This window comes from Elephas maximus, chromosome 14 (genome assembly GCF_024166365.1).
Source record: "Elephas maximus indicus isolate mEleMax1 chromosome 14, mEleMax1 primary haplotype, whole genome shotgun sequence".
In the NCBI taxonomy this organism is placed as follows: Eukaryota; Metazoa; Chordata; class Mammalia; order Proboscidea; family Elephantidae; genus Elephas; species Elephas maximus.
This window is the reverse complement of record NC_064832.1, coordinates 70,479,694-70,503,679: the sequence shown is the minus strand read 5'-3', so window position 1 is coordinate 70,503,679 and position 23,986 is coordinate 70,479,694. Positions and strand designations below refer to the sequence as shown.

The 23,986-nt window shown below is 41.6% G+C and overlaps 1 protein-coding gene and 1 long non-coding RNA gene across 9 annotated transcripts in view; one reads left to right on the top strand and one right to left on the bottom strand.

Moving 5' to 3' along the window:
* LOC126058204 (uncharacterized) overlaps positions 1–12,016 on the bottom strand; it is a 42,765-nt gene extending 30,749 nt beyond the window's left edge. The window contains exon 1 of the long non-coding RNA XR_007513134.1: positions 11,929–12,016. This is a non-coding gene — a long non-coding RNA (uncharacterized LOC126058204). The remainder of the gene's footprint in view (positions 1–11,928) is intronic.
* A 149-nt stretch (positions 12,017–12,165) lies between these two features.
* MYCBP2 (MYC binding protein 2) overlaps positions 12,166–23,986 on the top strand; it is a 287,568-nt gene continuing 275,747 nt past the window's right edge. For all 8 annotated transcript variants that reach the window (XM_049853287.1, XM_049853282.1, XM_049853285.1 and 5 more), the window contains exon 1: positions 12,166–12,752. In XM_049853287.1, the coding sequence (XP_049709244.1) occupies positions 12,460–12,752 (293 nt within the window). In that variant the 5' untranslated portion in view covers positions 12,166–12,459. The remainder of the gene's footprint in view (positions 12,753–23,986) is intronic.

Sequence of the window (23,986 nt, the reverse complement as noted above, 5' to 3'; positions counted from 1 at the left end):
TCAATGTTTCTATTAGTTCCAGTAGTTTTCTCGTGAAGTGTTTTGGGTTTTCTATGTATGGTGTTATATCTGCAAATAGGGACAGTTTTACTTCTTCATTACAGTTAGGATGCCCTTTATTTCTTTTTCTTCCCTTATTGCTCTAGCTAGGACTTCCAGCACAATATTAAATAGGAGTGGTGATAAAGTGCATCCACCACCCATTCTTGATTGCCCTAATTTTCAGCTACAATCTCTGCTAGTTAGGGTGGCCTAACTGGTAGGGTCATCTATATTTTCATCCCTGAAATATCTGAGCCCCTGGCCACCATGTCCTTTTCAAGCTGTGGTTGCTATATTTATCCATTTAACATCAACATTGAGTTAGAAGTACCAAGAGCCACACCTGTAGATCACCTGAGTGCTATGCATATTCTTCCTTGCTCCCATACGTAACAGCAGCCCTACCATATCCTGACAGAGATCAATTACTCTTGCCAGGACAGGGACTTCTTTGTCTCTTGTCCTCTTGAATTGAGGAGTGTCCTCTTGGATTGAGGAGACTGAGTTGAATGAGAGCAACCATAACATAAAATTCAGTAGGGCTTTTACTAGGGAGCATTACACCTTTGAGAACCAGGACCTTTCCAGCCACAAAGCTGAAGAAAGACTGGAAGCACAAATTCTCCAAGTGGTCACTGAGAGGGATGGCAAATGGGACCACTCCTTCATCCACTCCTTCATCCACTCTGTGTTTCTAAAGTTATATATTCTACCTACTGGGGTCATAGCACCATATAATAGTTGTTGATTTAAAGAGTATTATGTGTCCTGCAAGTATGAAACAAGTATGTATCATACTTGTTTCCTGGTTATACCTTCAAAAGACCACTGCATCATTCTATCAGAAAGCAGCTTCTGAAGTAGGATCACAGTACAAAGTCCTGGACAAAGTGGGGGAAAAATGTAGAACAAAATTCAAATTCGTCAAAAACAGCAGACTTACTGGTCTGCTGGGGACTAGTGAAACCCCTGATGCTAAAGCCCTTAGACACCCTTCAAACCTGGAACGAACTCACTCCTGAAGATCACCTCCAGCCAAACAATAGACAGGCCTGTAAAGTGAACAGTAACAGCCATGAAAACCGTGCTCCTCAGAACAATCAACCACAAGAGACCAAAAGGGCAGCACTAGACCAAAAACAAATTTCGGAAGGCAGGAAGGGGTAGGAAAGATGGGTGAATGGTAAACAGGGACGAAGTAGGTAGAGTGCTGTCACATTGAGGGAATTGCAACTAATGCCATGAAACAAAATATGTATACATTGTTAAATGGGAAACTAATTTGCTTCATAAACTTTCACCCAAACTACAATCAAATGTTAAAAGAAAAAAAAAAAAGAACAGCAGCTTCTGGGTGGTATTTTATGTGATAGGATAAGTAGGTCCAATAGACATTATATTAGTTTCCTACTGCTGCTATAACAAATTTGCTGGCTTAAAAGAAAACAAATGTATTACGATTCTGGAGCTCAGCTGTCCTAAAATCAAGGTGTCAGCAGGGCTACATTCTTCTGGAGGCTCTAGGGGAGAGTTAGTTCCCTTGCCTTTTCTAGCTTCTAGAGGCTGTCTGCATCCCTTGACTCATGGGGCCTTCTTCCATCTTCAAAACCAGCAGTGTAGTGCCTTCAAATCTCTCTCTCTTCCTCTTCCTCCCCACCTGCCATGCAGTTGGTCACATCTCCATCTCTGACTTTGCTTCTGTTGTCACATTGTCTTCCCTAACTCTGACCCATCTACCTTCCTCATATGAGAACTCTTGTGATTACTTTGAGCCCACTCATTACGCCATAAAAATTTCCCCATCTCAGGGTCCTTAATCACATCTGCTAAGTCCTGTTTGCCATGTAAAGTAACATATTCACTGCTTCTAAGGATTACAACATAGACATCTTTGGGAGGCCATTATTCAGCCTACCACAGACAAGTATCCGCTGCCACACATCATTAACTGTAAAGTGTGACGCTTGGTCTGAGACTACTTTTCCTGATATATGATACCTTTTCCCATATCTGTGAAACAGAAATCTGGAAGCCCTCAGATGGTAATGCCAGTCAACGTCCTGTGTGCAGGGATCACAAACTGAAATCCAGAACATGTAACAATCTCAGCCAAGTAGAATCACTGAATTCTTCCAGGGTGGAATGCAATCAATTATCTATCAAGTGGCTGGCTGGGTTCCTTGAGACGTGTGCTGTATAGGTGGCTCAGTGTTGGTCTTTTTTATTGGCAGATTGTACTTTTGACAGTAGCAGTAGATAGATAAGCATTATTAAGCAAAAGCCCGGCTATAAATTCTATATATCACTTCCATCATTGCCATCATGCATAGTCTCCATCTCTGCACTATGGCTACTCTGTTCTTACGCCTTTGTGCCACCATTGGGTGGCCAAAAACAGAGACCAGCTGCTATCAACTGGTTGGGTCATTATGTCTACATGGTTGTGCCTCTATGTTTAGTGCCTTTAACGCTGTCTGATGGGCATCACCACATTCTTCAAAAGTCTTTATACTTCTTGCCCACTCCCGTAGTTCTATTGTCTATTCACAGGCCTCCTTTTCCCCAGTCCTCCAACCTTCCTACTTTCAGCCAAGTCATTTGCTGCTATCCATGAGTTCTATGTATCTTATTTCAAGCCACTTCTCTTTATGTGGAAAATATTGACTGTGTGCACTGCAAGATATCTGGACATGTGGGAGGAATTTCCTTTAATCACTATCTTTTAGGATTGTAGTACAACAACAGGGCATTTTCAGCTTGTCCCCACTTATCAAGTCAACCTATACATGAACCAAGCTAAGCCTTTTTCCTCCTCTACCAGTGATTCATAAGGGACCCCCTCACCCTCACCAGAGCAACAATGGAGGAAGGCATTGAAGTTTACCCACAAGCTCATGCAGCTTACCTGTGCCTGGCCCTGCTCATGCCTGATCCTGAGTTTATCACCTCTGTCTTACTATAGAGTGGTATTGGGCCCACCTGACTTCATGAGTTGGTGGATCTGAGAAAATCCAGTGCCTGATGGGCAGTTCTAGCCACATGGTCACTTGCTATCTCATAGTGAGGTGCTCTGTCTGTATCTCAGGGCCAGATAGCATTCCAAGAGGTATTTTTCAAATACAGTGTTTCATTTCGTTTTTTGCTGAAGATCACATGATCTTGTTCCAAAACCCTTGGGCTCTTCGTTGTGATTTTCCCGTTGAAACTTCCCATAAATTCCACGGCATCTTTTCCCATCACGGATACCTCTAATATCATAGAGTCTGTCAGGTCCTGTGGTCCAAGAAACAGGACTGCTTGTGCTAGAGCCTAGACATGATGCAGAGCACTTTCCTATTCTCAGAGCCACCTACAGCTGGCAGCCACACAAATCATTCAGTAAATGCAGCAGAGAAATATTCTCTAGTAAATATTATGACTTCAGAGCCTAAGGAAGCCTATCAGTATTGTTCTTCCTTCTTTGTGGCAGGAGGAAAATGATGTGGTAATTTTCCCTTTAGCTTGCAGGGGATGTCTGGCATGCTTCAGACCACTGGACTCCTAATTCTTGGCATTTCATTATCTTTTTCCAGTGTATTTATAGCACCCAGAAAGAGCAATCTAATGCCATTGTCCTTACAATGAACACTTCTCCTGAACCTCTAAAAGCTTGAAGTTACAACTCACCTTCACTGAAGGTGAACTAGGATGGGATACCTGTAGATGGGTCTTTACAGGTATCCCGTCCTAGTCCACCTCCAGCGAAGTTTTAGCAATTGCATTGCTACATCACCACATGTCAGGGGCTATCACCACTAATGATGTATCAGTTTTCTATTGCTACCTAACAATATTATTATAAATTTAGCAGCTTAAAATAACACACATTTATTATCTCACAGTTTCTGTGTACCAGAAGTCTGCGCACACTTAGCTTGGTCCTCTGCAAAGCTGCAATCAAGCCAAACCTGCAGCTGGGTTGGCAGTCTTATCTAAGACTCAACTGGGGAAGGAATCACTTCCAGATTCATAGGGTTGTTGGCAGAATCCAGTTCCTTGCAGGCTGCCAGATTGAAAATCTCGGTTCCTTGTTGGCTGGTGTCCAGAGGCTACCCTCAGCTCCTTGCCATGTGAACTTCTCCGTATGGTGGTTCACAAGATGGCAGCTTGCTTCTTCAAAGCCAGTAAGGAAGTGAGGGAGTTGCCCAGCAAGATGAGAGTTATAACTGTATATACCTTAATCATATACACATAATCATGTACATCCTATCACTTACGCCATGTTCTATTGGTTAGAAGGAAGTTTTAGGTCCTGTCTTGAAACAAAGAGAAAGGATCACACAAGGGAGGGATACCAGGAAGTGGGGCCCATAAAAACTGAAGGATCCTCACTGCCACCTGACTAGTAGATGATCCAGCTCCAAAATCTCATTTTAGAGACTGCTTCTTCAGACTACTCCTGATATGAACTGACAAGATGGTGGAACTGGGGTACCAGGTAGAAACACTTTTGGCTACAAGTCCTACCCATCTTTGAGGTGGAAAGAAAGGGAAAGAGAGAATTAGCATTAGCAGATTTTCCCTTATCTTGCTGGCCTGAATTGTGTCACAAAGCCAACACTAGGTGAAGGAAAGGTCCTCAGAGAGAATATTTCATTTTTTTTCTAGTGTCTAGAATAGAGGCACGCCAGGGAAAAAGGGATTTGGAATGGGTGTAGATGAGTCAACCAATATTGTTTTCACAGAAAATTTCTGTATTCCTGATTGAAGTCAGCTCCACAAGCTTTAAAGACCAGATTGAAAAGTGATAAAATGCCATCGTTTGGCTGAAAAGTCAAATCAGGTCTATTATCTGGATGGAACACCATTTGTATCTTTCAAGATCCAATCACGAAAATAGACAAGTGCATACCAGGTCATTAAGAGAGAGAACTGAATAAGGGGAACTAATTTCAGTGTTATCGAAGTTGCTAAAAAGCCAAACAAGGGACAGTGAGACAACTCAGGGGTTAATATCTGCAAGAAGCCACTACAGTCCACGTGGCTAGAGAGGTTACAGGAGGAGATGGTATTACCAGAACAGAGGAGCTGGGACTGCCCATTGAGAACTGGTTCCACAACAGAGGCTACCTGGCTGGAGCTGGACTATAGAAGCAGATGTGGGAACCACAGAGGAGACAGATGCCCAAAAGGGAGAGAGATTATATGTAAAGAAAGAAGGGAAAGGGATAGAAAGAGGAAGGAGGAGAGAAGGGCAGGGAAAAGAGGGAGAGGAAAGGAAAGAGAGAGAGAGAAGAAATACATGGCATTTCCTCTCTTCTCTCTCATTTCACTCCTTTGACTGAACTTAACTTGAAGCTAGTTGGCAAGGGTACCTGGGAAATGTAGTTTACAGGGGTCATCCCCTTGCATACAGGGCAGAGCAGAGAAATGGAGAGGACTAGAGCCAAGAACAAAGAATCAGATTACAGTACCAGCACACCATCTCACCTGCACATAGAGGTAAACCTCAGGGGTACATACAGGGAAGTTACTGTTTTTCTGTGGAAGTAGTGATGTCTTTGCTCTATCACATAAACAAGAAATTAATTCAGTACCAATATTTGACATCATAGAATACACGTAAGATTATTTTATCTAAGGAACTGTCACTTACTATAAATTAATTTCAGAAAAGTATGAAATATTTTCCACGAATTACGTATTCTAAAAACATTTCAAGTAGATTCTTGCCCAGTTTGAAGGCAAACCTGATAAAAAAAAGAAGATAGGATAACAAAAAGGGGCAAAATAATTTTTAAGAGTACTGTTTATGAAAAACAAGGAAATTGGTCCTTAAAAAAAAAAAAAAAAGAAAAGCCTTTATCAAAACAGGAAGTCAAACAAGGTATAGCTAAATAGATGTAGATTTAGATTTTGAGGTTAATTACAGATTAACTCGTTAATTAAGTACAGATTACAGGGTCGTTATGAGTTGGAATCGACTCGATGGCAATGTTTTTTCTTTTTCATTTTTAAAGGAGAATGTGAGATCCACGGACAATTTATGTTTTTTGATTTTAGAGGTTTTCTATTTTTTTTTTATAGCCATCAGCCACTTGAGAAGAAACTACAACCTGTATCGGCTACAACACGTGAAAATTTAGTCATCAGTTAAAATCCCCAAAACCAACTCAACTAATAAAAGTAAGCAATGTGTTTGTGAATTAACAAATTACACAAGATTGGAGTGTTTTAGGGAAAGAAGTATTGTCCTTGGATTCTGTTCTTCTTGTCACATGAGGATATAGTAAATCTGTATTAGTGGGTGGGATTCTTTGTCAAAAACAACAAAAAACTTTTTACAAATTCCAGTCTATGTAACTCAAACTGTGTAAGTGTGTTTTACTTCCTCTAGCAAAAGACTGTAACACCTACTCCAAATAAGGGGATCACACATAATATTAATAGTAGTTATTATCTGCCCAGCAGTGTGCTAAACAAGTACCTCATACGCATGATTTAACCGAATCCTTAAAGAATCTGGTGAAGTATGTGCTATTATAACCCTCAGTTTACTCATGAGAAAACTTAGGCTGAGAGAGGTTAAATGTCTTTAAAATAATTTCATGCCTCCTATAATCTGTTTAGATCCATTTACATATATTCTGTTATTTGGATTTGCCCATAACCCTACTGGTATAATAAAATTGCTATTAGTATAATACAGTTCCAGTAGTCCTTCAGAGTCTGAGGTAATGTGATTTAACCTATTTAATCTTAGTAGTTAATACTACTCCTTAGAAGCAAGGCTCCTGAGACTTCATCTTGCTTGCTTTGGACACGTTATCAGGAAAGACCAATCGCTAGAAAAGGATATCATGCTTGGTAAAGTAGAGGGTCAGCAAAAAGGAAGAAAACCCTCAATGAGATGGATTGACATAGTAGTAGAGACAATAGGCTCAAATATACCAAAGATCATGGAGATGGCACAGGACCATGCAACTTTTCCCTCTGGTATACATAAGGTTATCCTGAGTGCCAACTGGACAGCAACTAACAACAACAACAATACTTTACGAACTACAATGACATTTTCAGGGTTAAAGCAATGTGTTCTTAAAATTTCACTCCTTAGAAGAGTTACACTTTATATGACTTTATCAGTTTGTAAAATCACCCACTTGCCTAAATGCATCATAAAAATGATTTTAAAAAATGTCGTGATTTGCATTAAAATATATATCACTGACTTTGCACTCTCCAAAAACATATACTTACCAGTAAATATTCTAGAACAATATTTTGGGGATGAAAATATTCATATTTAACATAGGCCCCCATGACCTAAATTTCTATTTGTAGGAAAATTTGGGTATGATATCTTGTATCTTTTTAAGCTAATATGAGTAAGAAGGAGAAAGCATTAACCTTTTATGCTTAGAAATCGTTGTATATTCTAACAACAACAACAAAAATCCCTTTGCCATCAAGTCTATTCCAGCTCATAATGACCCTGTATGACAGGGCAGAACTGCCCAGGTAGGTTTCCAAGGAGTAGCTGGTGGGTTTGAACTGCCGACCTTTAGGTTAGCAGTCAAGCTCTTTTAACCACTGTCCCACCAGGGCTCATTCTAGCCAAACCAAACCAATCCTGTATGGTTTCCAAGGAGCTCCTGATGGATTCAAACCACCTACCTTTTGGCTAGCAGCTGTAGCTATTAGCCACTACACCACCCGAGTTTCTAGGCTCATTCTCAGGTCCTATAAATATATAACACACAGTTGTTTAAAGCAAGAGGTCGAGATCTTGGGGGAGGGGGTTAAAGTGCAATTTTCATTTCAAAAAGAATTTCAAGTGCTAAGTTGAATTTTTCTTTTTACTCTGGAGTATTAAATATATGAAGCATATTTCATTTTAAAGTGCAATATCATCATATTAGTTAACATTGCAGTATCTTGTGGCCCTTAAAAAGCCAAGGTCACTGAAGAGTGAGACATATCCTCTCTCTTCAAACCTGAGCATATATATATTTCTTTCAAATGGCTCTCAACTACCATGCTTCTTTTAAAATGCTTTCAGCTACCAATTTTGTTTTTAAATGCTCCAATAGGTTACTGCACAAATGTACTCTTGACTTGACCACGGCATTTTCTGAGTTTGCAATCCTGTAGCATTATTACAATATTAACCATTTAAATGAAACTAACAACATGGCTCTGTCCTCTTACCTACACATTGTGGGTTCTGCCATGTTATTTACTCCATCAGTGTTGGTGGCTTCTGATTTTTTTAAACTACACAGAGTAGAAAAATATAAATGTGGAAAAAGGTCAGAAAATTGTAGTGCCAGGTACGCAATGTCGAAGGAAAAACGACAAAATCTGTGCTCACAGGGTGAAAGATGAAGCCATAATCTTATAATCGCAGAAAAGATTCTTTTGAGACATGAGCATGGTATCAACCACAAAGACTGAAAAATACTATGCACATGTTTTATTAATAAAACGGACAAATTCAGGACTTGCCTTAGCTCAATGCTATTATTTGAGGGCGAATGTGGCATGAACTCCTGTCTAGCCTACTCCGACACCCTCCCCGGCCCTCCACCCCACTACCCCAACCCGCCCTCCTAAGATAAATGCACACACACGCCCAGCTTGGCCAGAAGATAAAGCTAAGATGGCAGCACGGAAAAAGTAGAGAGCTGCGCTCAGCTGGGCTGGAAAAATAAAAGCAAAGCCCTTGGTATTCTTTCATTCTGCATAGTTCCTTGAATATCCAGAATTCTCACCCCCCTATTCTACTCCAAACATTTGGGCAGCGTAAGCCATTCAGTAGTAGTGCGCTCAGGAGTGGCGGGAGGGGACGCTTGCTTTGCCGATTGCGAGAAACCCACATCTCTTAGTCTATAACGACTGTCCTGGAGACTCCCGAGACCTGCCTTGGGGTTCACCCTCCCCTTCGAATCCCCTTGACAATGGAATAAAGTATGACTCCAAATGTCCTTTATTCCTGACGTGTTCCCCCATTCCCTGCCATCCCAGGGCAGCTTTCCAAGGTGCCCAGCTGCCACAGCAGTAACTGTAAGCAGTTGCAGCGGTGGGGGATCGCACAGTGCGGAGGCAGGAAGAGGAGGAGAACGAGGAGAAAAAACGCTGCAACGGCTATCAATCTAGAAAAGAGCGACCGCTGCCGCTGCCGCTGCCGTGGAAGGAAACGCTGCCAACCGCAACAGAAACGCCACCCTCGGATACCTAAGTGAGCATGTGTACGACTCTGCGCACGCCTAGTTGCACCACCCAGCGACGTCAGGTTTCTAGGGAAATTATCCAGTTACCGGGTTTTGATTGTATCCACAAGGCTCAGGAAGGGGCCTGTCTAGGACTGACCGGTATAGAAAGAACAGAAGCAAAATTTAGGAAGGGGTGGGAGGAACCAGGAGCCCAGTGCAGGAGCACGGGTCATTCTCCACTCTAAACTGGCACTGATAGCACGTGCTATCACCTGAGCCTACCCTGGAAATGCTTCTGTGCAAGCAACATTCATTCATTCATCCAACCGATATCTATTTCCCTCTTACTTACGCCTAGACCCTGTGCTAGGCACTGGGAATGTAATGGGTGAACAAACACAATTATGGCTCTTGTGGACAAGTTTTGTGTGTGTATATTTGTTTGTTTTGTTCTTTGTAAGTGCCACCATTTGTGGAAAGCCATCTGCCAAGGTGCGCAGGCCTGTATGCTTTAAGTCTTCCCACAATCTCATGCAATAACAGCAAGTATTATTTTGACCATTACATACAGGAGGTCCTTAGGTGGCGCAAACAGTTGGCGGTTGGAACCTACCCAGCAGTACCATGGAAGATAGGCCTGGCAATCTGCTGTCATTAAGATTACAGCCAAGAAAATCCTATGGAGCAGTTCTACTCTGTAACATATGGACAGCAAGTCAGAACAATATAGAGAAAATCTTGCCCAAAGACATACAAGTGTTAAGGGGCAGAGTCAGGATCCAAAGCCATGTCTGTCTGATTTCAGAGCCTTTTCAGTACTTTGCTGGCTCTTGCAACAGTAATACACCCTTGTAGCATCTAGCTGCCAGGTCTTTAACTCCACTCCTAGAATTTAGCTGTCTTTCCCCCAGTGTCTTGGCTCTCACCACAGGGTTGGGGGTGCTTCCTGTTCAACACTTAGGTTTGTAACTGTGCTGAAGCATCAGCCCAGTGATTTAGCCTAACAAATACTTACTGGATACCTACTATTGGCAAGGTTGTATTCTAGGGCCTGATGAAGAAAAAAACAAGAAGCTCTGAAGGAACTTAGAAGATCATTGAAGAAACAAGACAAATACAAAACCTCTTTAATAGAGCAACCCACAATACTAAAATACTGTGATTCCTCATGTCTATGCATTTGTCCCTATTCGTTAATCATCCCGTCTTTACCTTTTTTCACAATGATACTCATCTACCATTCAAAGCCCCAGATCAGTGCATTCCTTTTAGCATCCCTCCTCCCAAAAGCTTGAATTAATTTACTTCCCTACTTTTTGTTTGTTCTTCTCAAAACACTGAAAAGGACTTTTTTTTTTTTTTTTAAAATGAAGGCTATTAAAAGAAGAGACACTGATATAAGAACTAGTAAGTAGATGACCACCACCCATCTGTCAGTGTTGTACTATGGTGGCCTGTATGTTGCTATGATGCTGGAAGCTATGCCGTTGGTGTTTCATATGCCATCAGGGTCACCCATGGTGGACGGGTTTCAGCTGAACTTCCAGACTAAGACAGACTAGGAAGAAAGGGCTAGTGATCTACTTCCAAAAGTCAGCCAGTGAAAACCCATGGATCACAACAGAACATTGTCCCACTTGCTTGCTTTGGACATTTCACCAGGAGGGATGGATTGCTAGGAAAGAGGACATCGTCTTTGGTAAAGTAGAGAGCTGGTGAGGACAAGAGAGACCTTCAGTGAGATGGGTTGGCACAACAGCCACAACTATGTACTGGAACATACTAGTGATTGTCAGAATGACACAGGAGCAGGCAACATGTTCTGTTGTTTATAAGGTCACCATGAGTCGGAGCTGACTGGACAGCAGTTAACAACGAAGTAAATGATGGATATAGTACTTAGAATGATAGTACTTAGAAATGATTTTTCAGGAGTATAAATTATGTAAACTCTTTATACGGAGAGCCAAAGGGACAAAACTTAGGAATCATGGTGCATTTGTGCATATATTTCTAAGATTTTTTTTTTTTTTAAGAAAGGGCTAACAGAATATTGCTTTGGAACAGGGACTCTGAGAATGTTACACTTTTGTACACTTAACAACGATAAGGTCTTTGTAAATCTGACCTCCTCAGATATTATACAGTCTTAGTCATAATTATAGTTTCAGGTCATATTAAGAATCATCTGTCTATAATAATGTAAGCCTGGGCAGAAAAATCTAAGCCATTAAGTGACCACTGCCAAAAGATAAGGGTGAACCCCTAGAATGAGTGAGGAGTTAACAAGACTATTTAAGAACAATATTATTGCATTACGATTTATCTCTGATGTAAATATTAAGAACAAGACTTTAGGAATGAAGCCGGTTTTAGAATACTTGCATAACTGTGTATTCTACTTCCCTCAGAAAAAAAGAACACTAGATCACCACCTGTCTGTGTAAGTGAAGTCTAATTTAAACAGATTTAAATTCTAATCACAATACATTCAAAATAAAATCGCCAAAGGGACTTCTCATTCAGACGGCCTTGAATTCTGATCCAACCAGCACTCTTCACAGCAAATCTTCACGTTGGCAGCACAGACTTTGAGGGAAGGTACAAGGAGTGCGTAATACTCATTCTCCGGCGATAGGCACATTCCCTCTTTCTGGTCCTAAATTTTCCCACCTGGAAGGAACCCCATTACCTGAAGTCCAACAACGCCTGTAGCTGACAGCTCCTCCAGCACTTTCTTTACTCTCCCTCAGGTTGCTACCAAAGCCCGGAGAAGCGGATTTCCTTCAGATTCTGCACGACCCAACCACCTCACGCCCAAAGCCCGGAGGCGGAGGGAGTGGTAGCTGAGAGGCGGGTGGAGAGGAAAAGGGGTTCCAATGACTGAGCATGTGCGAGGAGTGGCGCATGCTCAGTACGGCCAGCAGCTTCCCATTGCGGGTAGCCCCGGCGGTGGCAGCGGTGGCGGCGGCGGCAGCGGCGGCACCGCCTCCTTCTCACACGCCCCGGGCGGCGGGGTTAGATGAGCGGCCCCAGTAGCGGCGAGGGCGGCGCGGGGGGGAGGAGGAGAAGGAGGAGGAGGAGGAGGAGGTCGCTGTCTTTGTAGTCTCCCTGCTGCGGGAGGGAGAGGCCGCCGCCGGAGTCGTCGTCGTTGGAAAAGGGTTGTGTGTGCGCGCGCGTGTCTGCCTGCCCGGCCCGCGGGGACAAGGCGGCGGCGGCGAGGATGATGATGTGCTCAGCAACTGGCTCCCCCGCCGCCGCCTCCTCGGGGCCCGGCGGGGACGGATTCTTCCCAGCCGCCACCATCTCTTCCTCCCCGGCGCCGTTCATGCCGGTTTCCGAGGGCTCCGTGGCAGCCACGGGGCTGGGGTTGGGGCTGCCCTCCGCGGACTCCCGGGGTCACTACCAGCTGCTGCTGTCAGGCCGGGCCCTGGCTGACCGCTACCGGAGGATTTACACAGCTGCGCTCAGTGACAGAGACCAGGGGGGCGGCAGCGCTGGACACCCGGCCTCCAGGTGCGTCTCTGGGGTGCCCTTCCTTATGCCACATGCCGCGTGTGCGCTCGCGTGTGTGTATGTGTGTGTGTGTGTACGTACGTATTTACTGAGCAGTCTTTCATGAAGTGCTCAGTGCTGGATGGTGCAGGCACTTATTGAGATAGGAGGGTGCGGTGGCAGCGGCTTCTGCTCTAAGTGTGTTGGTGTGAGGGCGGGAGCTTAGCTTGAGAGGCTGGAAAAGGTAATGGTGCGATGACACGTGTGTGTGCATGTGTGTTGTTGAGGAAGGAGGAAAGATGGGTAGAAGATAAGAGGGTAATACACGAGGAGAATTTGCTAGAGTAGTGAGGGAAGTGCCGTTTCCACTGTCTCTGCCGCAATGGTATTTGCAAGTATCTTTCACCACCTCAACCCCTCTTCCCTCTCCCCCAGTGACATTCCATCTCCCCCCTTTCCACCGCTTTAAAAAAAAAAAAATCTGTCTTTTTCTAAGGGAGCAATAGTTTAGGTTAAGGATAATGTCATATTTATAGGATGAGTTCTTAGAATCAAGCTGTCAGATAGGCATGAGGTTTCGTTTTAAGTAAGGGATGCATATGGTGAGTTGTGTGGACGTGAAAGGTGTCTGATAGAGATTTTTGGAGCAGTTCTTAGATAATTGGGCCTTTTGGTGTTCTAGAGATGATCTGGTCGCCGCTGCTCTTGTGTTCTGATGCCCCATCGCCATTTCCCTTCGTCTTCTGTTCAATTTCCTGTTACTTAAGGGCTTTGGAGTAGAGGGGTTGTGTAGTGGAAAAGAGAAAGCTGAATGGAAGAATTTTAAAATATGACAGCTGGTAGAGTGTTTAACTGTCATCAACTAAAAAATATGAGTAGCTCTTAGTCTTTTTCAGTTAGGCTCACTGCATCTTCAGCTTCCTTGATGTGGGAAACGTCACTTTCATTTTCTTTTTCTTAAAATGTGGGTGCCTTTTTGCTAAGAACTCTCCTATTGTTTTCTTTTCCGTGTCCTTACATGCCACATACCCTGAAGGAAGGTGACTGACTTGTTTCACCAGCTTGGGTTTGACAGTGGTAATTGGGAGTTGGTTTCATCTTTTTTCCCACAGCTTCTTGCAAAACACGGGAGAATAGTAGGATTTTGTCAAATGAATTAAAGAGTTCACTGTATTTATTGAATGTGTAGTTTGTTAGTCAATAACCACATGTTTTTTCCTCCCACTGTGAAAGGGGTGAGGCTGTAAGTCAGCTGTTTGTAGTTTATCAGTCTGCTTAGCCATTGGGGAGAATTGTAAAGACGGAGCTTTGGTCACATTTTGTCTAGGTAAATCAATCATTCTTCTCATTTCTGTAATTGTTTACGAGGGACACATGAGTTATTGTATCATATGGCTATAAATATGCATAACTACCCTTTACTATCTAAAAGGATGGGCAAAAAGGCACAGGTCTGTTTTTTTTTTCTAATGCCTTTGAAAATAGCGCAAAACCTCATCAGACAGTTTGCTCCAATAATTAGGTGTAATTTAGATCTGTGAGTCTCTAAATTATGGCGCTGTAGGCACATCTTTACAAACCTCTCAGAAAGAACTCAGGTTCCTTTTAGATGTTGTTCCAGACTTATGCAGTAATTTGTGACTGGTATATTACTGTTTTGACTTTTTAACTAAACCCATTGCTGTTGAGTTGATTCCAGCTCATTGTGACCCCACAGGACAGAGTAGAATTGCCCCTCAGTGTTTCCAAGGCTGTCAGTCTTTATGGAAACAGACTGCCACATCTTTTCCCCGCTGAGCAGCTGATGGGTTCCAACCATTAACCTTTTGGTTAGCAGCTGAGCACTTAACCACTGCACCACCAGAGCTCCTTCAGACTTTCTGCTACTCATAGAATAATAAAATTTCTATTTATGTATAGCTGTATTAACAGTATGAGATACAATTAGTAAAAGTTAACCATGTACATAAGATTTGTAAATGAGGTTCTAGTCTTTGATCTGTTTTTTTTACCAGCTGTCAATTAAAATGAAAAATTAGTTCAAGAAAAACTCATGAAAACCAGCCTTAAGTTATGTAATATTGCTTTCTCAGAACATTGTTGCTTATTATAGTTAACATTATTTTTTTCTATGTCTTAGCTTGTAACTTCTCTTTATTGAGAATTTGATTAAGAATTCAATCACGTTTCTTATTAGGGGTGATGGAGAAAGTGGAGCTGGGATTTAGGCTCTGAATGAATAGATATAAAATAATCCCATGTGTAGAGGCACTGGTCGAAGTTACAGGACAGGATGTGATCATTCAGAGATCGAGAATGGAGCAAGACTAGAGGATGAAGCCCTGGTGAGCATCAAGTGTAAAGGTCTTGAGAGAAGGAGACAGTGAAGTAAGCTGAGAGGGAAATTAGGAAGAGAACTGGGTGGGGGCAGTAGTGTCTTTGGTCTTAAGAAAGTAGATTGCAAAGTCCACAAAAGTGTTAAATGCTGAATAAAGTGAGAACAATTTCCAGGTCATTGATAACTTTTGAAGAAATGGTCATAGTAGAGGAATGTGGTAAGCAGTGAATGGGAGGTGTTGAAAACGCAAGGATATTTGAGTATGCAGGGACGGTGGGGAGCATTCAGTAGTTGAGACGGAGTGATTAAAGATATGAGAAACCAAAAACCAAACCCAGTGCCGTCGAGTTGATTCCGACTCATAGTGACCCTCTAGGACAGAGTAGAACTGCCCCATAGAGTTTCCAAGGAGCGCCTGGCAGATTCAAACTGCTGACCCTTTGGTTCGCAGCTGTAGCACTTAACCACTATGCCACCAGGGTTTCCACAAAGATAGGAGAGAAAGGGATAATTGATGGGGAGATGTCAAAGGGAGATCTCAAGGACAGTTTTAAGACCACAGGTGGAGAGAGTAGCCACTGAAAGAAGTTACAGACTTGTCTTCCTTTAATATAGAAGGAAGTTGTTGTATTGCTGTTAGGTGCTGTCAAGTCGGTTTCAACTCACAGCCACCCTGTGTACAACAGAACGAAACGGTGCCCAATCCTGCATCATCCTCACAGTCGTTGCTATGTTTGAGCCCATTGATGACCCACTATGTCAGTCCATCTCCTTGAGGGTGTTCCTCTTTTTCAGTGACCCTCTACCTTACAAATATGATGTGCTTCTCCAGGGAGTGGTCCTTCCTGATAACATGTCCAAAGTACATGAGCTGAAGTCTCGCCATCCTCATGTCTAAGAAGCATTCTGGCAGTACTTCTAAGACAAGTTTTTTCTTCTGGCAGTCCATGGTTTATTCAGTATTCTTTGCCAGCATCATAATTCAAAGGCATCAATTCTTCTTCCATCTTCGTTATTCATTGTCCAGCTTTCACGTGTACATGAGGTGATTGAAAATATCATGGCTTTGGTCAGGCTTCTCTTAGTCCTCAAAGTGACATCTTTGATTTTTAACACTCTAAAGTGGCCTTTTGCAACAGATTTGCCCAATTCAGTATGTCATTTGGGTTCTTGCCTGCTGCTTCCATGGGCATTGATTGTGGATCCAAGTAAAATCAAATCCTTGACAACTTCAGTGTTTTCTCTGTTTATCATGATGTTACTTCTTGGTCCAGTTGTGAGAGTTTTTATTTTCTTTATGTTGAGTTGTAATCCATACTGAAGCCCGTAGTCTTTGATCTTCATTGGTAAGTGCTTCAAATCCTTTTGACTTTCTGCTAGCAAGGTAGTGTCATCTGCATATCACAAGTTGTTAATGAGTCTTCCTCCAATCCTGATGCCTCATTTTTCTTCATGTAGTCCAGTTTCTCTGATTATTTGCTCAGCATACAGATTGACTAAGTATGGTGAAAAGATACGACCTTGATGCACATCTTCCTGATTTTAAACCATGTAGTATCCCCCGTTCTGTTTGAACAACTGCCTCTTGGTCTATGTATAGGTTCCACATGAGCACAATTAAGTGTTCTGGAATTCCCATCTTCGCAATGTAATCCATAATTTGTTATGATCTACAAAGTTGAATGCCTTTGCATAGTCAATAAAACAGGTAAACATCTTTCTGGTGTTCTCTGCATTCAACCAAGATCCATCTGACATCAGCAGTAACATCCCTTGTTCTGAGTCTGAGAAGCGGAGGAGATATTTGTAAATAAAAAGTCTGGGAGCTCCTAGAGGATAGTAACCATATCCTGTTCATTTTGGTAATCTCAACGTTTAGCACAATTTTTGGCATTCGTTCTTTAAATGTCAAGTGCCTACTTTGTGCTAGAAATCCCAGGGTGTACAAATGGTTAACATGCTCAGTTGCTAACTGAAAGGTTGCTGGTTCTAGTCCATGAAGAGGTGTCTGGGGAGGAAGGCCTAGTGATTTACTTCTAAACCCTATGGAGCACAGTTCTACTCTGACACATATTGGGTTGCCATGAGTTTGAGTTGACTCAGTGGCTACACACACACACGTTTGTGTATGTGCGTATATATGTATATATTTTTAATATTCCAGGCATTGTTTTAGGTGCTGAGGATATAGTAGTAGGCAAGCTAGACAAGGTCTCTATTCTTCTGGAACTTCCACTCTAGTGGGGGTAAATAGACAACTGATAAGTAAACCAAAACCAAAACCAAACCCACTGCCGTCAAGCCGATTCCAACTCATATCGACCCCATAGGGTTTCCAAGGCTGTAAATCTCTACAGAAGCAGACTGCCACATATTTGTCCTGCAGAGCCGCTGGTGGTTTTGAACTGCTCACCTTCTGGTTAGCAATTGATTGCTTTAACCACTGCACCACCAGGGCTCCTTGCTAAGTAAACGGATGAGATAATTTCGGGTAGGCTTAAGTAGCTATGAAGGAAATAAAACCGATTTCATTTAATAGAGCACTTTGCAGTGGGGGCTATTTTAGATAGGGTGGACAGGTAAGGTCTCTTTAGAAACTGACATTTAAGTTGAAACATAATGATGAGGAGGCAGATCTAGAAAAAAAGTGTTTTAGACAATTATAAAGGCCTTGAGGTAGGAACAACCTTGTGTTCAGGGAACAAAAATAAGGCATGTGAGTTATCAGCCCATGTTGAAGGAATTAATTACTTTAGATTATGTTCTAGACGTAAGGTAGAGAAATTGAGGACTTCAAGCCTAATGGAGTCAGTCACTTTGATGGCATTCTAATGAAGTAAAGAACTTGGACTCCGAAGTCAGACTGGTTTAAAACCCTGGCTCTGCTACTTGTTAGTTGTGTGACCTTGGGTACATTACATATCTTCTGTGTGCCTCAGGGTTCTTACATGATAATAATGATAGGGATTGTTTTGTAGATTAAATGAACTAATATATGTCAAGTGCCTGGCACATGAAGTGTTATTAAGTATGGTTATTGTTTCTGCTGAGAGTGAGGGGGCAGTTGGGGCTTGGGAACTTGAAGATAAGGCAGGGATCATGTCTCACTCCCTTTTAGTCTCATTGACTGTTGGGTGTGTGAATAACCATTTCATTTATTTAGTGATGGAATAAATATGTTTTTGTAGGAATGAGGCCAGTCAAGACTGGAACATTTGCTTGGGGGGAAGGTGTTGGAAAAGGAATGAGTTAAAGAATTTTTTGTCAGTTTTGAGTGTGAATGGCAGTATTGCATTGCGTTTGGGAAGTACCTTAGCACAGTGGTTAAATCCTTAGTTCAAATCCCAGTTCTACCTTTTTTGGCAAGTTAATTAGCTTTTCTTTGATTGTTTCTTTACATGTAATCTTATAGGATTATTGAAAGGACATGGTGCCTGTACATTATAAAAAAAAACCCACTGCCGTCGAGTCGATTCCGACTCATTATAAGTACCCATGAAATGTTAGTAATTGTTATTATTTTTGATAAGAGCACATATTTAAAATTCCAATCAGCATATTTTATCTTTTTCCACTCGAAAGAGAAATGGAGAAAACTGCCAGTTGAGATGATTCAGGGTTGAAGTATGACTGGAACTCAAGGAAAAAAAGAAATTGAAAGTTTTTGGTGACAATGACTGGCCATATGGTAAAAAGGAAAGTGATGCCAGGAGGGAACTGATAGACTGGAAGATAAAGAGGAGTCAGGGTATCTGGGTCATGAAGTGGAAGAAGAATAAGTTAGTGGAAACAATAGAGGATATTGTGATTAAAATGGGGAATTGCTTTTCTTTTCTAAGCTAAACTCATTTAGGTCTTTCAGCTGCCTTCCCTCTTTCATATTAGAAATGATACTGGGTTTCGGCTGTAAGAGGTTAATTCATCTAACAAACGTCCAGTGATTACTACTTAGCCTTAACCATTGGCCCTGTACGGATTTATGAGACAGTTCCTACACTTGAGTTTCCCATCCATTTGGGGATGAAAAATAACAAAGGCAGATGCTTACAGAAGTGTTAAATGTAATGACTAAAAAAGCATAGCTTCTTATATCAAAGGGATGACATTTTGGGCCAGTGCAAAAGAATGAGCAAAGGTGTGAAAGCACAGTTCACGGTTAGATAATGGGAAGAATTCCGTTACATGTAGGTGTCTGAGGGACAGTGTGAATTCATTCTGGAAATGAAGGCTTTGGCCTCAGGGTCAGGCACCTTGAACAGCAAGATAAGAAATAGATTTTATTCACTAGACACTGATGAACCCCTGATAGTTTTGAGCGATGAAGAGACATTATTGTGAGAATGTTTTAGGAAATGATGTGGGGTTGAATCTGTTTATGTATAATTATGATTTGTGGATAGGTAGTAATTTTTTTCATATTGTTGTTACATCTGTGGAATAGTATGAAATATATAAACATTTGTGAAGGCAAGAACTGCTCTGTATATTGGTAGTAGAAATGTGAAATGAAATTGGTCTCTTAGCTCAAGCTGAGAAAATCTTGTCTGTGGGCTTAAAAAGAGAATAAAAATAAAAACAGAAAAATTTTAACTTGAAAATGCTTTTGCATTTTATTACATCTGTTTAAAAAACCAACAGAATAGTCATAAACTTTGTTACTCAAAAACAGTTTAAACATTCACTTTTAAGGGGCAGGTTAATTGAGATTTAATTTACATACGATAAAATTAATCCTTCTTAAGTGTTCATTTTGATGGGTCATATAAAACTATCAGAAAGTACAGCGAGAATGCTCCTTGGAAGTGAGAATAGTGAGACTTCGTCTCCCATACTTTGGACGTGTTATCAGGAGGGACCAATCCCTGGAGAAGGACATCATGCTTGGTAAAGCGAAGGGTCAGTGTAAGAAAAGACCTTCAATGAGATGGATTGACACAGTGGTAGCAACAGTGGGTTCAAACATAGCAACAATTATGAGGATGGTGCAGGGCTGGGCAGTGTTTCATTCTGTTGTACGTAGGGTCGCTATGAGTGGGAAGTGACTCGACGGCACCTGACAACATAAACCATCACTACGATCTTGATACAGAGGATTTTACTACTCCAGAAATTTCCTCTAGATCCCTTTGCAGTTAATTCTCTTCACCTACTCCTCCCTGGCTTTCACATATCAGTTTTCTGTCACAAATATTTACATTTTATGTTGTTGTTGTTAGTTTGCCTTTGAGTCAGTATTTATATTTTCTAGAATGTCATATCAGTCTTGCTTCTTAAGGGCAGGGCTCCAGGTAGTGTTCATCTCTATAGCTCTGTCTCTTCTATTCCCGGTAAATGGAAGTTTGGGTGTTAGGTCTTAAAGCTTGATTAGATTTTGGTTAAACATTTTTAGCAAGAATATTTTATGTATGGTGCTGAGTACTACATATTTGCATCCCATCAGGAGATTGTCAGGTTGTCTTACTGCTTGATGGTGCTGACTTTGGTTTCTTGGTTAAGACAGTGCCCACCAGATCTCTCCTTTGAAAATGTATGATTTTTCCATTTGCAGTAAGTGAGTAATTATGGAGTAATACCTTTGGCACACTGTGCATATCTTTCACCTAATGGTTTTAGTATCCTTTGATAATCCTTGTCTGAGCCAATGATTTCATTAAGGGTTTCAAAATGATGATTTTTATCATTCTGTTATTCCTTGTATGTTTATTAGCTAGTGCTCTTCTGCAAAGAGTTTTTCTCTCATCAACTGGCAATGAACTGTTGCTGTTATTGTGTGATGTCTAGTTAATTCTTACTCTTAACGACCCTGTATGACAGAGTAGAACTGCCCCATGGGGTTTTTCCTAGGCTGTAATCTTTATAGGAGCAGATCGCCAGGTCTTTTCTCCTGAGAAGCCATTGGTTGGTTTGAACCACTGACCTTTCCATTAGCAGCCATGCACTTAACCATTGCACCACCAGGGCTTCTTCAGTGAACTGTAGTTCCTCCTAAAAAAGCAGGGTAAATGCTTAATTATCTCCCCTTATTAACTAAATTAGTTTAATAGTCTAAGGGTGGTGTAGTGGGTGCCTTGATTCACCACCTAGTTTCCCCCATTCAGGCACATATTTCTCTAGCTGCTGGGAGTGTTAGTAACTAAAGCTCAAAGTAATGACCCCACTCCAAGGGTAGCCTACATCCAATATCTATTTTTTATGGGAGAGTAAACGCCTACCCTTTTTGCCCTAAGGCAGGAGAACTGTGAAGGTACGTATTAGCACCAGAGCTCTCCGGTTTGGCTGAGGCCTTCCTGTGACTGCATTGCAGTTCAACTTATTCCTCCTCTCAGTTCTTCCTTGCTCCCCCACAGTTGTTGATTTCCCACCATTGTTGATTCCCCACAGTTGTTGATTCCAAGGGCAGTACCCAATAAACTTCTGGTGTGTAAATTTCCATTTCTGAGCCTGTTTCCTGGGAGAACCCCACACAAGACAAATACTGCCAGGAGTGGTTGAAGGAGTAGACTTTAAAATGGAATTTTGGAGCTGGATTATCGGCTGTTTGGCAGAGAGAACCCCATTATTGTAGGTAGATGGAGCACTGGTAACCCCTGACATGCACTGTAGTTGTGCAGCTGTCAAAACTTTCACTGGTGGTGAATTGGAATAGGATTCCTGTAGAAGGGAATGCATCAGTGGGTCCAAAATTGAGACTTCTGAGAGGTTCAGGAAAATTACGGGGACAATGTAGTGGAATGATTATTGTTGAGTGAAACTGATGAATTGGAGAAATACAGTGAAAGGCTGAAGGTAATTAATTGGGGGCAAAATGTGAGTTACACAATTTCCTTAGCAGTATATAAAGAAACTCATTTTCTGCAGTTGTTAGGTGCCTTCAAGTTGGTTCCGACTCATAGTGACCCTGTGTACAACAGAACAAAACACTGCCTGGTCCTTTGCCATCCTCACAGTTGTTGCTGTTTGAACCAATTGTTGCAGCCAGTGTGTCAGTCCATCTCGTTGAGGATCTTCCACTTTTTCATTGACTTTCTGCCTTACCAAGCATGATGTCTTTCTCTAGGGACTGATCCTTCCTGATAACATGTCCAGAGTATGTGAGATGAAGTCCCACCATCCTCACTTCCAGCGAGCGCTCTGGCTGTACTTCTTCCAAGACAAATTTGTTTGTTCTTCTGGCAGTCCACAGTGTATTCAGTATTCTTTGCCAATGCCATAATTCAAAGGCATCAGTTTTTCTTCTGCCTTCCTAATTCACCGTCCTAGTTTTCACGTGGATATGATGTGATGGAAAATACCATGGTGCACCTTAGTCCTCAAAGTGACGTCTTTGCTTTCTGATACTTTAAAGAAGTCTTTTGCAGCAGATTTGCCCACATCAGTACATTGTTTAATTTCTTGACTGCTGCTTCCATGGGCATTGATTGTAGATCCAAGTAAAATGAAACCCTTGACAACTTCAAGCTTTTCTCCGTTTATCTTGATACTGCTTTTTGGTCCAGTTATGAGAATTTTTGTTTTCTTTGTATTGAAATGGAGTCCGTCCTGAAGGCTGTAGTCTTTGATCTTTATCAGTAAGTGCTTCAAATCCTCTTCACTCTCTGCAAGCAAGATAGTATCATCTGCATATCACAGGTCGTTAATGAGTCCTCCTGCAATCCTGATGCCTCATTCTTCTTCATATAGTCCAGTTTCTCAGATTATTTGCCCAGCATACAGATTGAATAAGTATGGTGAAAGGATACGACCTTGATGCACATCTTTCCTGATATTTAACCATAAAGTATCCCCCGTTCTGTTTGAACAGCTGCCTCTTGGTCTATGTACAGGTTCCCCATGAGCACAATGAAGCGTTCTGGAATTCCCGTTCTTTGTAGTGTTATCCATAAATTGTTATGATCCATACAGGTGAATGCCTTTACATAGTCAATAAAACACAGGTAAACATCTTTCTGGTATTCTCTGCTTTCAGCCAAGGTCCATCTGACATCGGCAATGATATCCCTTGTTCCACATCCTCTTCTGAATCTGGTTTAAATTTCTGGAAGTTCCCTATTGATGTACTGCTGCAACTGTTTTTTAATTATTTTCAGCAAAATTTTACTTGTATGTGATATTAATGATATTGTTTGATAATTTCAGCATTCTCTTGGATCACCTTTCTTTGGAATGGGCACAAACATGGATGTCTTCTAGTCTGTTGGCCAGGAAGTTGCCTTCGAAATTTCTTGACGTAGACTAGTGAGCACCAATAACACTGCATCCATTTGTTGAAACATCTCAACTGATATTCCATCAGTTTCCGAAGCCTAGCTTTTCACTGGTGCCTTCTTGGACTTCTGTGCAGGTTGGACTTCTTCCTTCACTACCATCGGTTCTTGATCATATGCTACCTCCTGAAATGGTTGAACCTCAACTCTTTTTGGTACAATGATTCTCTGTATTCCTTCCATCTTCTGTTGATACATACTGTGTCTTTCAGTATTTTCCCTGTAGAATCCTTCACTGTTGCAACTTGAGGCTTGAATTTTTCTTCAGTTCTTTCGGCTTGAGAAATGCTGAGTGTGTTCTTCCCTTTTGGTTTTCTAACTCAAGGTCTTTGCACATTTCATTATAATACTTTGTTTTCTTGAGCTGCCCTTTGAAATCATCTGTTCGTTTCTTTTATTTTACCCTTTCTTCCATTCAGTTTTGTTACTTTTTGTTAAAACCAACTTTTAATGTCTTTTCTGACATCGTTTTTGTCTTTTCTTCCTTTCCTGTTTTTTTAATGACCTTTTGCTTTCTTCATGTATGATGTCCTTGATGTCATGCCACGACTTTTCTGGTTTTCGGTCATTAGTGTTCAGCACGTCACATCTATTCTTGAGATGGTCCGTAAGAATTCTCGTGTACTTGCTTTAATTTTCTTCCACTTCAACTT